Source organism: Periplaneta americana, chromosome 2, assembly GCF_040183065.1.
Source record: "Periplaneta americana isolate PAMFEO1 chromosome 2, P.americana_PAMFEO1_priV1, whole genome shotgun sequence".
NCBI lineage: Eukaryota > Metazoa > Arthropoda > Insecta > Blattodea > Blattidae > Periplaneta > Periplaneta americana.
The window spans coordinates 4,908,557-4,922,716 of NC_091118.1; the positions used below are offsets into that span (position 1 = coordinate 4,908,557).

At 35.7% G+C, this 14,160-nt stretch overlaps 1 protein-coding gene across 1 annotated transcript in view; it reads left to right on the forward strand.

The window, feature by feature from the left end:
* The window catches only part of LOC138711956 (fatty acid synthase-like), a 101,224-nt gene that overhangs the window by 8,970 nt on the left and 78,094 nt on the right, over nt 1–14,160 (forward strand). Inside the window, exons 3-5 of the mRNA XM_069843268.1 lie at nt 5,975–6,127; nt 9,890–10,063; nt 10,158–10,358. Of these exons, the coding sequence (XP_069699369.1) occupies nt 5,975–6,127; nt 9,890–10,063; nt 10,158–10,358 (528 nt within the window). The remainder of the gene's footprint in view (nt 1–5,974; nt 6,128–9,889; nt 10,064–10,157; nt 10,359–14,160) is intronic.

Consider the following 14,160-nt stretch of genomic DNA (forward strand, 5'->3'; position numbering starts at 1 on the left):
TATTAGATTTATGCAAAAGATAGTAAATATCAATACCTTAAAAACAATATACTTTGCATACTTCCACTCGGTAATGAGTTTTGGAATAATATTCTGGGGAAATTCCACAGATAGTAACAGTATATTTCTATTACAAAAAAGAGTAATTAGAATAATAGTAGGTGCCAAATCTAGGGAATCTTGTAGGACTATTTTCAAAAAACTACAAATAATGTCCATGGCTTGTCAGTATATCTTTTCATTAATAATCTTCCTTGTATGTAATTGTGAAAACTTTGTAACTAATTCAACAGTTCATAGCATAAATACACGTCAAAAAATGACTTTCATACTCCATCAGCAAGTCTATCATGCTATCTAAAATGAGTGCGTTATATGGCAGTAAACATTTTTAATAGCCTCCCTATCGATATAAAAAATGAAACTCAAAACATAAGATTATTTAGGGCCAAATTAAAGAAGTACCTAATTTCTCACGCCTTCTATTCTGTAGATGAATTTATGACATTCAATAACGCTTCATGAAATTGATACTAAAACTTTGTGTTGTACTAGTAGACTATATTGTAAATCTCTTCTGTATATATTTCATCTAGACTGTGACTATAAATTAAGGCTTTATAATAGTATTCAGTTTTTTGACTTGTTCCATATTCTAGCTGTGAAGCAGAGTATGAATACCATGGAATGTTAATAAATACAATACAATACAATACAATTGGTCAATTCCACTGTGACGGGTGTTACTTTCAGAAAGAGATTCTTCGAAATTTAATTGGAATATAATAATTAATAAAATATTTTTACTAGTTCTTTTATACTCCAATGAATCTCCACTTCTTGCTTGTCAGACACAACTAATTTTTTTTTTGTAACCATTATTTGTCAGGTGATATAAGTGAAATAAACAATGTGACGGGTGTAACATGAAAAAGACATGCATAAATTAATGATACAATTTAACTGATAACTCTGTGAAGTTCACAGTTTGAATTAATTGTGTTACCTATTTTCAGTGAGAGGAAAGTTCAAGGAATCGAGTGATATAATGGATGTAATTAAAATATTAAGCCCTACACTTACAATTTAATTAACCTTATGTGACGGGTGTTACTTGTCTGAAGAAATTTCACTTTTTTTTTTTTTTTTTTTTTTTTTTTTTCCCCTCCCCCAAATCATAGAACATACATTTTCTGTAGTTCACTACATAGATTTAAGAGTACTGGTAGCCTAATATCAATGGTAGACATATGTTTTCAAAGTGTGCAATTTTTTTTAAGTTAACTTTCACTTAGTAAATTACAAATATGATGTTTACAGCTTGAAAATTGTACTTCTGACGCTCTAAAGTAAATTAATACAAATATTTAATAGAAGCTATAAAAAATACAGCCATAAAATCAAAATAGTGTGGCTAGAAGTACAGGTTCGCTTTTGATATTAAACTGTTGTTCCTAACATAAATTTACTTTTTAGTAGGCCTATATATGCTCACTTCAACAAATGCTAAATATAAATTTATATTTCTCACAATGGAATTTAATAAATTTTACTAAAACTGTAATTACAAAACAAAATACAACAACTTATGCAGCATCATACTCAGAGCTGTCTCAATTTTTGCTATTTGGACAGATTTTCCTAGTGACTGGAATTTCGTTTCACTGAAGATACTAGTGTTTATTAATGCAGCTTTTCTTCCCCTTTAGTTTTAAGCTTTCAGTTTTATTTTCTTACTGTGAGCAGTAAATTCTTTTCTTGATAGCTTCTTTGTTCTCCTAAGCTTGTCCCTCTCTCTCTCCTTCTGCAAATAGTCTTCATTTCTGTGTTGTTTGGGTAAAGGGAGATGTCATAAAATGAGCTTGGTGATAAGTGAAATTTAAACTTGGAACTCTTACTGAAAATACTTTTCTACACAAAACACAACAACTGCTAGTATTCTTTTCATTTTTGCACACTAACTTGTATAATTTAACTTGTGTGTTCATCTGGGGAACAAAATTCCATCTGCACAAAAAATTACTTATTCCCCTTTACTCGAACACCACAGAATTTTATCTTTATTTAATTTTCTTCGCCTAGGGCATTCAGGTTGCCTCTCAGCTGCTGATTTCCCCATTCTGCAATTAAATATATACGGTATCCAGCTATCTCAAAACGTTAAAATAAATAATTGCATGGTTAACACGCAGCTTCGTGTATCCTAAAAATGCAGCAGCTCAATCTACATTTATTTTTAGGTTATGCTAGTGATTAATATCTTCAGTAATTCATTCCTTGTTAAGTAAGCAAGAAATAATGTTATAGAATAGAAAAGTACTATGATTAACTAAAATAGAACATAAGTACATTTACCTTTGTAGCCTATAATTTTTAAGTAAATCAGAACTTTCGACCAAACATTCAGCTTAGTGTAAATTTGGTGGGAAATCTTTCAGACAAGTAAGATTTTGGAGGAAACAGGTATTGACGACTGTTGATAACTTAAACTTCAGATTTACCAACATTTGAAACCTATTTAATAATGTGTTGTGGGAACTACCTGCAATAAATCAAAATACAGAATTCCTGTGTTCTCCGTGCTCTAATTTTGTAACACCCATCACATTAAAACACCTGCTATTTTTAGTTTTAAAAAAATTTAAAAAATACTGTACTTTTGGCATCATATTTCGACTTTGCTTTCAAAAATTGGTGCCTTCAGGACAAAAACTGAGAGCAAGAGAGTAACTTTAAGCATATTCTGTGATGGGTGTTACATAAAAACACTTATTTTAAAAATAGCAAATTTTTAAACTCACTGACATTCATAAAAATAAATTGACACTGATTTTAAAGTCTTCTCTTTCTGTTAATAAAATTACAACAGAGAACAGCCTTGTTTATTAATTTTAAGTTATGGTTTGGCAACAAACTGCCAAAGTAAATTTGACAGATCAAAAGTACACACTAAAAATATTCACTTCGTATGTATGTAAAACAAAGATGAATTAAATAAATCGAACTTTTCTGTTAATTTCTGAAAATATGAACTTTTACTGAAGAAAATGATATAAAGAACATATACTGAACACGAAATTTAATTTTTAACTTCAATGTCCAACCTATCGTGGAATTGACCAATTGAATTCGGGTTATTAATTTTCAAGGTAAACCGGTGACAAGTATTAATAGTACTATCATTTATTAACTTTCGATGTATTGTTTTTGTGTGTGTGTGTGTGTGTGTGAATCTTTCTTACATGCTGGTCATTTGGTTAGATTTCGATGTGCATGTAATCTGAGAGTATAAATTGCCATCACTTGGTTAACAATAATGTCTAGTCAAATGACAAATATTCAATTGGTAGACTGGTGGTTTATTCTTGGAACTAACATTACGCGATTATTTTGTATTATTATTATTATTATTATTATTATTATTATTATTATTATTATTTTCATGTTTGTGTTTCTTCCATATTTTTCATTTCATGTCCGTTCTCAATTAAATGTGTTGCAAACTTATTTATATTATATTTCAATTCTGCTAGCTATCTGTTCATTATATCTGGTTTTGAAATTATGTTTCATTTATCCAATAGGTCTATATTTACAGCTGTAGAAATGGCTTCGTGATATTTAAATTCCACCATTTCTATATTTGCCATTTTTTTATTTTAATATTAATTTTATTTTAAATTTCTTGTTCGTTTCATGCATTATGTTGATCATTTTTTAAAAGAATTACATAATTATGCAAATCTGACTTTCAGGTACTAGCTCCCTGTAAAGCAGGTAAACAATTGTGACGGTGTCGTATATAGTTCCTAGGGTAGCTCAGTCGGTAGAGCATTTGCGCGCTAAGCGAAGGGTCCCGGGATCGATACCCGGCCCCGGAACAATTTTTCCTTGAAATTATTCAAACCTGCTTTACAGGGAGCTAGTACCTGAAAGCCAGATTTGCATAATACATTCGTTGCCTTATGGCACTCAGCTGGGCTACCTCATAGATTTACTGAATATCCGCGGGTTACCTCTTTTATATTGTTGCCATTTGAGACAATGTATAAATCAAAATATCGGATAATTGGAAATACAGACTAATTTATTTGAATAAGTTCTAGGCTAATATCTATTAAGTCGGGAGTTTTACCAATCTCGATTCGCTTTAAATGGAATTCAACCAGGAAAATTGAGAGAATCCCGTCTAAATTGGGATGCCCGGCAACCCTGGCTGTCAGAAACTCTGAACGTGAATACAGAGCTCTACAGTTGCAAAATTTTAAGAAATTGTAGAGACTTATCTCAAGGCCAAAGCTTTGATACTTTTCGCCCATACACGAGGAGATTTACCTGTGAATTTAGGTTAGCACAGATTTACTTCCAGGTCTCTTTAGGTAGTTTGAAGGATAACTATAATGAGGAGATGTCTTATTATTTACCTAAGCCTACTAAATTCATAAACATCACCCACCTTACAAATCGTACATTGCTTTTAAATGGAAGTATTATTCCCATCCCATACTCATATACAGGCTTAGTTAAAAGTCCCGCACCACCTAAATAACTTTTGAAGCATACGGTTCAGTGACATGAAACTTGGTATGTGAGGATAATCATATACTAAGAACTCAATAATGGTATTTTAAATGGAATACCCAATATACTATTTTATTTTTGAATAGTACTCATTAAGACCTTTTCAAAAATTACCCACAGTTGATACTTCTGTACAAATTCAGTGTTGCTTAGTCAAGAAAACAGAAAAGTGTATCGAATATTAAAATAATAAAATACTCCTTCCTTAACAAAAACAAAACAAAGCTAGCTCACCTTCTAAATTATGTGTTCAAATTGGTAGCCCTCAGCTGCTTTACAATGTGTCACTCGATCGTAGAAACCATTTAAGGAATGATTTAACCAGGCTTTAGGAATATCTTGTACCACTTCCATTTTTATTTAACAACACTGAATTTGTACAGAAGTATCAAGTGTGGGTACTTTTTGAAAACCTCTTAATGAGCTTTATTCAAAAATAAAAAAATATATTGGGTGTTCCATTTAAAATAAGAGAGTTGGAGTTACTTTCGGTTAAACCGGAAGTAGAAAAAACTCGGTAATACCATTATTGAGTTCTTAGTATATGGTTATCCTCACATACCAAGTTTCATGTCACTGAAACACATACTTCAAAAGTTATTTAGGTGGTGCGGGACTTTTAACTAACCCTGTATATACCGTATGTATATATGTGTATCCTGTTTATTTACATTTTGCAAACCAAAACATCCACAATTCACCACTGAACTACATTTGTGCTATCACTTGTTTTCCAAAGTTATATTTAATTTCAAATGTATTTTTTGAGAAGAGATCTTGCTGAAACTTCTTTGATGGCCAATGAAGCATGAAAAATCACAGCGTTTCCTAGATTTGATCTGTCTTTACCTTCAGACGAGATGGGGGTAGGAAAAGTATCTCACTCGTTGAGGTGGTTTATAAACTGGCTACAACTGAGAATAGGAGGCCAAGTATGGCACAGATAAGCAAATTAACAAAAAATACAAGGAGCTACCAAGAGAGCAAATTAATGAGAGAGGAATCCAGCGTAAAGTAGAGCTGGAAAGATGCACACAGAATAAAATAAAACATAAGGCATGAGGAATCGTATAAATGTACGATTTAAGAGTGGGGAAAATTAACCAGTTGAAAATCCAAGCCAATCCCCACCTCATGTGAATAATCCGCGCTGTTGCTTTTTCCCTTATGCACAACAGCTGATTTTATTGCATTTCTGTAATTGCACATCTTTTTTTATTCATTGATGTCAAATTACAATATAAATCTTCTCGAGAACATCCTCCATTATTTGGTTCTTAATTCATGTTTTAATTCTGTGTTCATTGTAGCAAACAAACATAAAGGTTTTGTCTTGGATTTATTAATTACCGATATTGTTTTCTTATCTTATGTTAATAATTTTTCTCTTCAGATCACCACGAAGTGCCTCAACGAATGGGCAAAATACACGACATAGAAAAATTTGATGCCTCCTTCTTCAACATTACTTTCAAAGAAGCTCACACCATGGATCCCATGGGACGTATCCTGATGGAAAAAATCTTCGAGACTTTCGCAGATGCAGGTACGAAAGAAACACGGTCATGGGAAATTGGAGATTTATCCTTCGAAGGGGTGGAAAAATTGAAATATCTTGGAGCAACAGTAACAAATATAAATGACACTCGGGAGGAAATTAAACGCAGAATAAATATGGTAAATGCCTGTTATTATTCGGTTGAGAAGCTTTTATCATCTAGTCTGCTGTCAAAAATCTGAAAGTTAGAATTTATAAAACAGTTATATTACCGGTTGTTCTGTATGGTTGTGAAACTTGGACTCTCACTCTGAGAGAGGAACATAGGTTAAGGGTGTTTGAGAATAAGGTGCTTAGGAAAATATTTGGGGCTAAGAGGGATGAAGTTACAGGAGAATGGAGAAAGTTACACAACACAGAACTGCACGCATTGTATTCTTCACCTGACATAATTAGGAACATTAAATCCAGACGTTTGAGATGGGCAGGGCATGTAGCACGTATGGGCGAATCCAGAAATGCATATACAGTGTTAGTTGGGAGACCGGAGGGAAAAAGACCTTTAGGGAGGCCGAGACGTAGATGGGAGGATAATATTAAAATGGATTTGAGGGAGGTGGGATATGATGGTAGAGACTGGATTAATCTTGCTCAGGATAGGGACCGATGGCGGGTTTATGTGAGGGCGGCAATGAACCTCCGGGTTCCTTAAAAGCCATTTGTAAGTAAGTTGTAAGTAAGTAAAGTAGGACACCTCAGTACCATATTAAGCAATTCCCTGTGAACCTGCCTGTCCCCTTACTTTGAATTGTTTGCTGATGTCTCTCAGCCAGTGATCTGTAGTCCGTGGCTGCAATACACATGCAGGCATATGAACATCTGGCGTCATTGCACTAATCATAATCAGTGCCTTTCAGGTGCGGATTCAGTTTTGTGAGGGAGGGGTACTGTCCAGTAATTACTAATGGAAAATATCGGCACTATCACTTCAAGCTAATATTCTCCATGGTCAGAACAGATCTTCCAGTCATCTATAAATACTTTCAAATAATATCAACATATATACTGCACGCAGTCTTTTTTAAAATTTAGATTTAAATTTGTTTTTTTAATCTGTTACAAAATTCAGAGATTAAATTACCTAGAATATGGAGGAGGAAAACAGTAGATCTGAAATAATCACTGACATTCTTCCAGGGAATACGAGGCGCATCCATAAAGTAACTTTCCCACAGCTAGCAAACCATATGTTGCACTAAGCGACTGCGTGTACGTGATAGAGTAATGTCCTGGCATGGCGCATGCGCTAGCGGAACTTCCCGAGTGCTCTCAGTAGCTTCGTTGCATTGGTTGAAGATGGACGCTCCTATTCTAGCTTCCGCCGCGTGAAGTGCAGCCAGTGATAAAGTTTTTGAATGCACAGGGCATAGCGCCGATTGAGATTGATCGTCAGCTGTGCCAGGTCTATGGCCAAGCAGATGGTGTGTTGCTGCTGTAGACAATTTTCAGCAGGACGCCAAAATGTGCATGATGAGGAGCGCAGTGGGAGGCCAACCATCATCACAGACGACCTTGTGGAGCAGTGCACCATCTGTTTGCTTATGACGCTAGGCCCATAGACCTGGCACAGCTGACGATCAATTTCAATCGGCGCTATGCCCTGTGCATTTAAAAACTTTATCACTGACCGCACGTCCATCTTCAACCAATGTAAAAGGTAAAAGACACTTCCTTACTTACAAATGGCTTTTATTCATTGCTGCCCTCACATAAGCCCGCCATCGGCCCCTATCCTAAGCAAGATTAATCCAGTCTCTACTGTCATATCCCACCTCCCTCAAATCCATTTTAATATTATCCTCCCATCTACGTCTCGGCCTCCCTAGAGGTCTTTGTCACTCCGGCCTCCCAACTAACACTCTATATGCATTTCTGGATTCTCCCGTACGTGCTACATGCCCTCCCCATCTCAAACGTCTGGATTTAATGTTCCTAATTATGTCAGGTGAAGAATACAATGCGTGCAGTTCTGTGTTGTGTAACTTTCTCCATTCTCCTGTAACTTCATCCCTCTTAGCCACAAATATTTTCCTAAGCACCTTATTCTCAAACACCCTTAACCTCTGTTCCTCTCTCAAAGTGAGAGTCCAAGTTTCACAACCATACAGAACAACCGGTAATATAACTGTTTTATAAATTCTAACTTTAAGATTTTTTGACAGCAGACTGGATGATAAAAGCTTCTCAACCGAATAATAGCAGGCATTTCCCATATTTATTCTGTGTTTAATTCCTCCTGAGTATCATTTATATTTGTTACTGTTGCTCCAAGATATTTGAACTTCTCCATGTAACATTCCAAGTACCAAATCTCAAAACCTAATTCCTGAGCAATATTAATCCATTCTCTATCATCGTATCCCACCTTTCTCAAATCCATTTTAATATTATCCTTCCAGCTACGTCTCGGCCTCGCCAAAGGTCTTTTTCCCTCCAACCTCCTAACTAATACTCTATATGCATTTCTGGATTTGCCCATACGTGCTACATGCCCTGTCCATCTCAAACATCTGAATTTTGTTAGATTCGCTATTAATATTTAATTTCATGATAGATTAAATCATAATTTTCTCCCTTATAAATGCCACCTACATAAGGTTAATCTGTTATTGCAAAGCAAAAGCAGCTGACTTCCTGTGCTCATAAATTGTACTGTTTTCAAAGTAGTTTCTTCTGTATTCCACTGTGTCCTGGAACAGCATTTTAAGCTACATACAGATTCCATTCTAAGGACAAGTCGGGTGTGATCTGGTGGGCCCAATTGCAAGTAATGTATATGTGATATGATATTATATATATTTGGTCACAGCACTTCTTTACATGTAATGGTGTACCTCACATTTCTGTATCCGGTGCCACCATTAACATATTACAGTAACACATTATTTGCAGTACACGTCTACACAAATACTCCCAATTACACTATGTACCTTTTATATTGCTTGTTCAATCCCCCCTTCAGTATTTCTCCTACACTTCATTTGCTATTCTCTATTTGATCATTAATCCTAATATATCTAAAATTATATACGTCTTTCACACCCCCTTTTTCCTCTAACTACTATTCACTAAAATTTCAATTTAACTTATTCTCTATAAATTATTATATTGAATTATTTGCCCTATTTGTTCTTTGACCTTTTCTCCTATCTTTCTCTTATATTCATTTACTCTTCCAACGTTCAGTACTAATTTTATGCTGTGACTTGTTCATTTCTCTTAACCTTTTTTCACTATTTTCACTCATTCCTATTTGCGCTCACTTTCACTTTCTCACTATTCCACTCTCACCTAATCCTTTCTCACTATTTTCACTTCCTATAAATACTTATATTTATCTCTACACATCAGCTTATACACTTTCTCTCTCCCCTATACTTCTCTATCATTTACAATTTCCTTTACTTGCACTTTTTGATCACATCCCCTCATTTTTTAATCACATCTAATACCTTTGCTATATCCTCAGCTGTCGCAGGTTCTGACCTTTCTTTACTGTTCGTCTCTGCTTTATTTCTATCTCTGTCTTTCTTTCTATTCCTTTCTTCTTCTTCTATTCCTCTTTTATTCCCCCCCCCCCACGCTTTCACTTTCACATCCTAGATTTCCACTTACACTCGCACCCTTAATCTTTTCACTACTTTCTTCCCTACCACTTCCTGACTCTTGGTTTCTCTTTTTATCCCCACTTGCCATTTTTCTAGCACCCGTGTTTCTTGAGTAATGTAAGCATTTCGTATGTATTTTCAGGTGTGAACCCAGCTCAGGTGAGAGGAAAACGAATCGGAATGTACTTGGGCACGTGTTTCAGCGAGTCCGAAAAGACTTGGTTCTACGAGAAGCTGCAGGAAGGTGGCCTGGGATTCCGTGGCTGTTCTCGGGGCATCATGGCTAACAGGATATCTCAGTGGCTTGGAATTCTTGGTAAAAGCAGGCCTATTCTAGTACTGCAGATTGATATACTATGACGTGCAGTTGTTGAGTATTAACTGTGATAAATGCTACGTTGTTGTTGCAGGTCCCAGCTACATGGTGGACACAGCCTGCTCATCCAGCTTGTATGCTATGGAGCATGCGTACAGGGCCATTCGAGATGGACACTGTGAAGCTGCCATCGTAGCTGGAAGCAATATATGCCTACACCCACATGTGACCATCCAGTTTTGGCGCCTGGGCGTGCTGAGTCACCAGGGCATGTGCCGCTCCTTTGACAGGGACGGTGAGTTGCCCACTATCACGTAGTCCACTGTCTGCGAACAGAACTTTGATTATCGTAGTTAATTGGGTTCATAAAGCTGATGACGGTTATTGAAACGTGAATAATCAAATCATTTCAACTGATGTTATAATGACAGTGTATTCCGAAAATAAGACCTAATCACATACTTAAAGGCCCTGTCAACTTAAAATATGTACTTTTAGTTAGAAAATGATTCTAACAGAGTAGGTGTAGAGATTAGTTTCTGTGAAAACCTGAGCGTCATATGATTAATAGAACGGCGACAATCCACAGTTAAAAATTCCCGGAGATACAGAAGTGACGTCACAACTCCACTGTGGCGAATATACCACAGCCGTGAGTAGCAGCAACGGTAATTGTAAGCTTCTTCCCACGTCAGTCTCTTCCTATTATTAGTGTAAAGGTATGGTCACACGTCGCTACTTTTGCAGTGCTGCAGTACAAAAAACTGCGCACCTCTTGTACTGCGACGTGTGAACAACGATGCAACCCGAAAAGTAGCGACTGCCGAACCTGCTGCCCGCTACTTTTCCATGCTGCGCGCAGCTTAGAAGTAGCGACGTGTGAACAGGGTTCTCAGGGTTGCAGCTGCTGCATTTTTGATATCGGTTTTGTTGAAACTTTTTCTGCGGTTGCAACCAGTGTTACCTCCCAAATGTGCCAATGATACTTTTATTGTTTGAATATATTTTAATGTTACATGTGATGAAAATAAATTATTTGTAACAGTTATTAAATACACAACACAGTCTGAGCATAATTGGTGACGATATAATTCATTTTTTAAATTTTCCGTAGCGTAGTTCCAAACAGGAGGGTTGCCAACATTGACTATGTGAATATACTGTTGGTTATCATTTAAGTATATAGGCGTTTTTAAAAGCTTTATAGTAAAAAATAATGTCAATTTCTGAATACTAGATACGACAGAAAAGCAAATAATAGATAAGGAAGCTTTCGCATGAGTTTCTTAATAATGCAAACATAACCACAAAATGTATATTAAGAAGTCAACACGAAGATGGAAACCTGCAGCATGACTGCGGCTGCAAAAGTAGCGCCTTGTGTGTGAACAGACTCACAACCTCCAGTTGCAACTTTTGCAGCACTCTGGTTGCGCAGCACGAAAAGTAGCGTGCAGCACGCTACTTTTGGCTTACGTGTGAACAGCTACAGTACAAAAGTTGCGCTGCAAAAGTAGCGATGTGTGACCATACCTTAAGTTTTTGGTGTCCGGTGTCGTGACTTATATGATGAAATAGTTATTTTCACAAATCATGGCTGGAATCAGGCCATATCAATTTGAGCTCAGGAAAGGTGAAATTTTAAGAATATGAAAGAAAGCAGTGAGAATACAGACTGGCTAGGAATCACAGACGTGTTTCTGTGGTGAATGTTTCTTCAGCAACTCATCAAGAGTGTTTCTGTTCCTGTGAAAGTGCAGTGATAAGAGATGTAAATAGAAGTGCTGAGTGTGTTACATTTCGTAATGCATTTCACGCTGTTATACTAAACAAAGAAACGTTGAATATTGCTAGGCATTTTATGATGGTGAGGACGGAGTCTAATTTTGAAAGGGAAGAGTTACAGGAGGTAAATAACAGGAACATACGCTATGTAGTTTACAGACAGTTTGTTTACTGGATTAATTCTTGGTATCCCCTCGGAAGAGGAAACAGAAAAGTCATACCTTCAAGTGTAATAAAAGAAATTCGTCACGAATACCCCGACCCCGATAATGAATACAGAAACTTTCAAACTGCTGATAGAAATAGAAATTTCGTATTTTGATTAATTATAAATTGTTTTTAATTTTAAAAAATTCATCACAATTTATTATATTTTGCAACCAACGCTCTGAACATTAAAAAAGATATCTTAATTTTTACATTTTTTTTTTTTATTTTAACAATTGTTCCTTCCTTTTATAAGGTTTCAATAACTTTACCTCCAATAAACATATTGTTGGCCATTTATAATTGTTTCAATGTTAGTGATAACTCGATCAGAAAAAAGTAATCAATTTCAAAAACCTATTACAACCTGAATTTTTTAAAAGCAAATTCGAAGCTTTAACTGAAAAATTTGTATCAATATACACATCGAAATTTTTATTGGATATTGGACAAAAGGCGAACAGAGATAGTAAACATTCCCACACAATAAAAATATTGCACTCTTGTTTATTTTTAAATGGATTCGGAACACCTCAACATCTGTGCTTCAGTGGCAGACCATGACGATATCTTTGAAAAATATTGAAGTGCAACAGGTCAAATGACTTTATTGTCAAACGCCTGGCATTAGGAAACAACAACGACAAATTGTTATATTTCGATAAAACCGCCCACTTCTCCTATGGTGTCAGTGCACTTGTCACTACTGGTACTAGTTGTTTCACAAAAGGACACATCCATATCATTTACCGTCTCACTTTCAGAAGTTTCACAGTTTCAAATACCCTGAAAATTTCACTTCCCAGCTCACAGTGCACACCTCATTCATTGCAGTTTGTATTGTGTTTAAATTGGCATCATCACTGGTTTGTTCTTGGATATCACTGGTCCCTGCTTCTTCATACACTGTCTCACAAAGTTCGCTGCATGAACTTGCTTGTTTTATCATCTACTTCCTTACATATGCACCAGTCTTTCTCTGACTTTGATGACATCCATTAATTTCACCCGGTTTTAATTTTAAAGAAGGGATTGCACTTTTTTTTAAAAGCAGTTTACTTGTTTTGATACGCAAAGTTAAAATCCAAGCTGGGATATAATTTCAAAATCTTCTGGAATGAAGTGTTCAGAATAAATGATGGAATTCCGGGTGGGTTCGAAATTATGCCGATTTATTCGATTCACCCACGCTTTGAATCTCATTGGTGATCTTTAGCAATTAGGAAATGCATGAATACTTATTCCAAGATCTGTGTTTGTAGTATTAGAACACCCAAAAACACAACAGAGAGGCATTTCCGATAGAATAGCACACAAACTTGTATATAAAATAATAAGACATTAGTTGCTTCACCGTACAAAACGCTACTGAGTGAAGCTCTATGGAAGAATCGCAGTGAACTACCTGGAATTGTGACGTCACGACTACAGCTGGTGTATCATTATACACGCAGCTTTGAGAGAACGGAGCGTTGTAGAAACTTGTGGTTTTCACTGTTATGTATTTCTCTAAACAAAACCTTTACTTTAAGTACCATTTTGTTTTTGAGTCGATGGGGCCTTTAAAACCATATTTCTTTTAGGTTGCAACTTTGAACAAAATAATATATTATCAAAATATATCCCTCAATACTACGGTTACCTCTGATTGAGGTTCTGATTGATATGTATATCTATTGTCAAGCAGTACAGTCTTAGAAAAAAGTTTTGTCACACAGATACTTTGTAAGTCCCAGAAAGGAGGCAGTACACATGATCAGAGGACGAGTGAACTGGTTGAGGTAATAAAATTAGTTTTGTTTCGTTGTATGTCTGATCATGCGCACTGCCTCCTTTCTAGTATCTGTGCGACAAAACTTTTTTCTAAGACTGTACGATATGTTGGAGGAAAAACAATTGTTTGTGTACATCCGAAGTCTGATTAGTGTAATATCACAGTCTAGTATATACAGTCACGAAGCTCAATACTTACTAAATATGCAAACATAGACAGTTGAAATATGCATCTATAGATAGTTGCTAACCACCAGGATCGCTACTATCGCCTCATCACAGACCCTTTCCCTAGCAGACGATAAAACGTATTGTACTTTCGATATCGTATT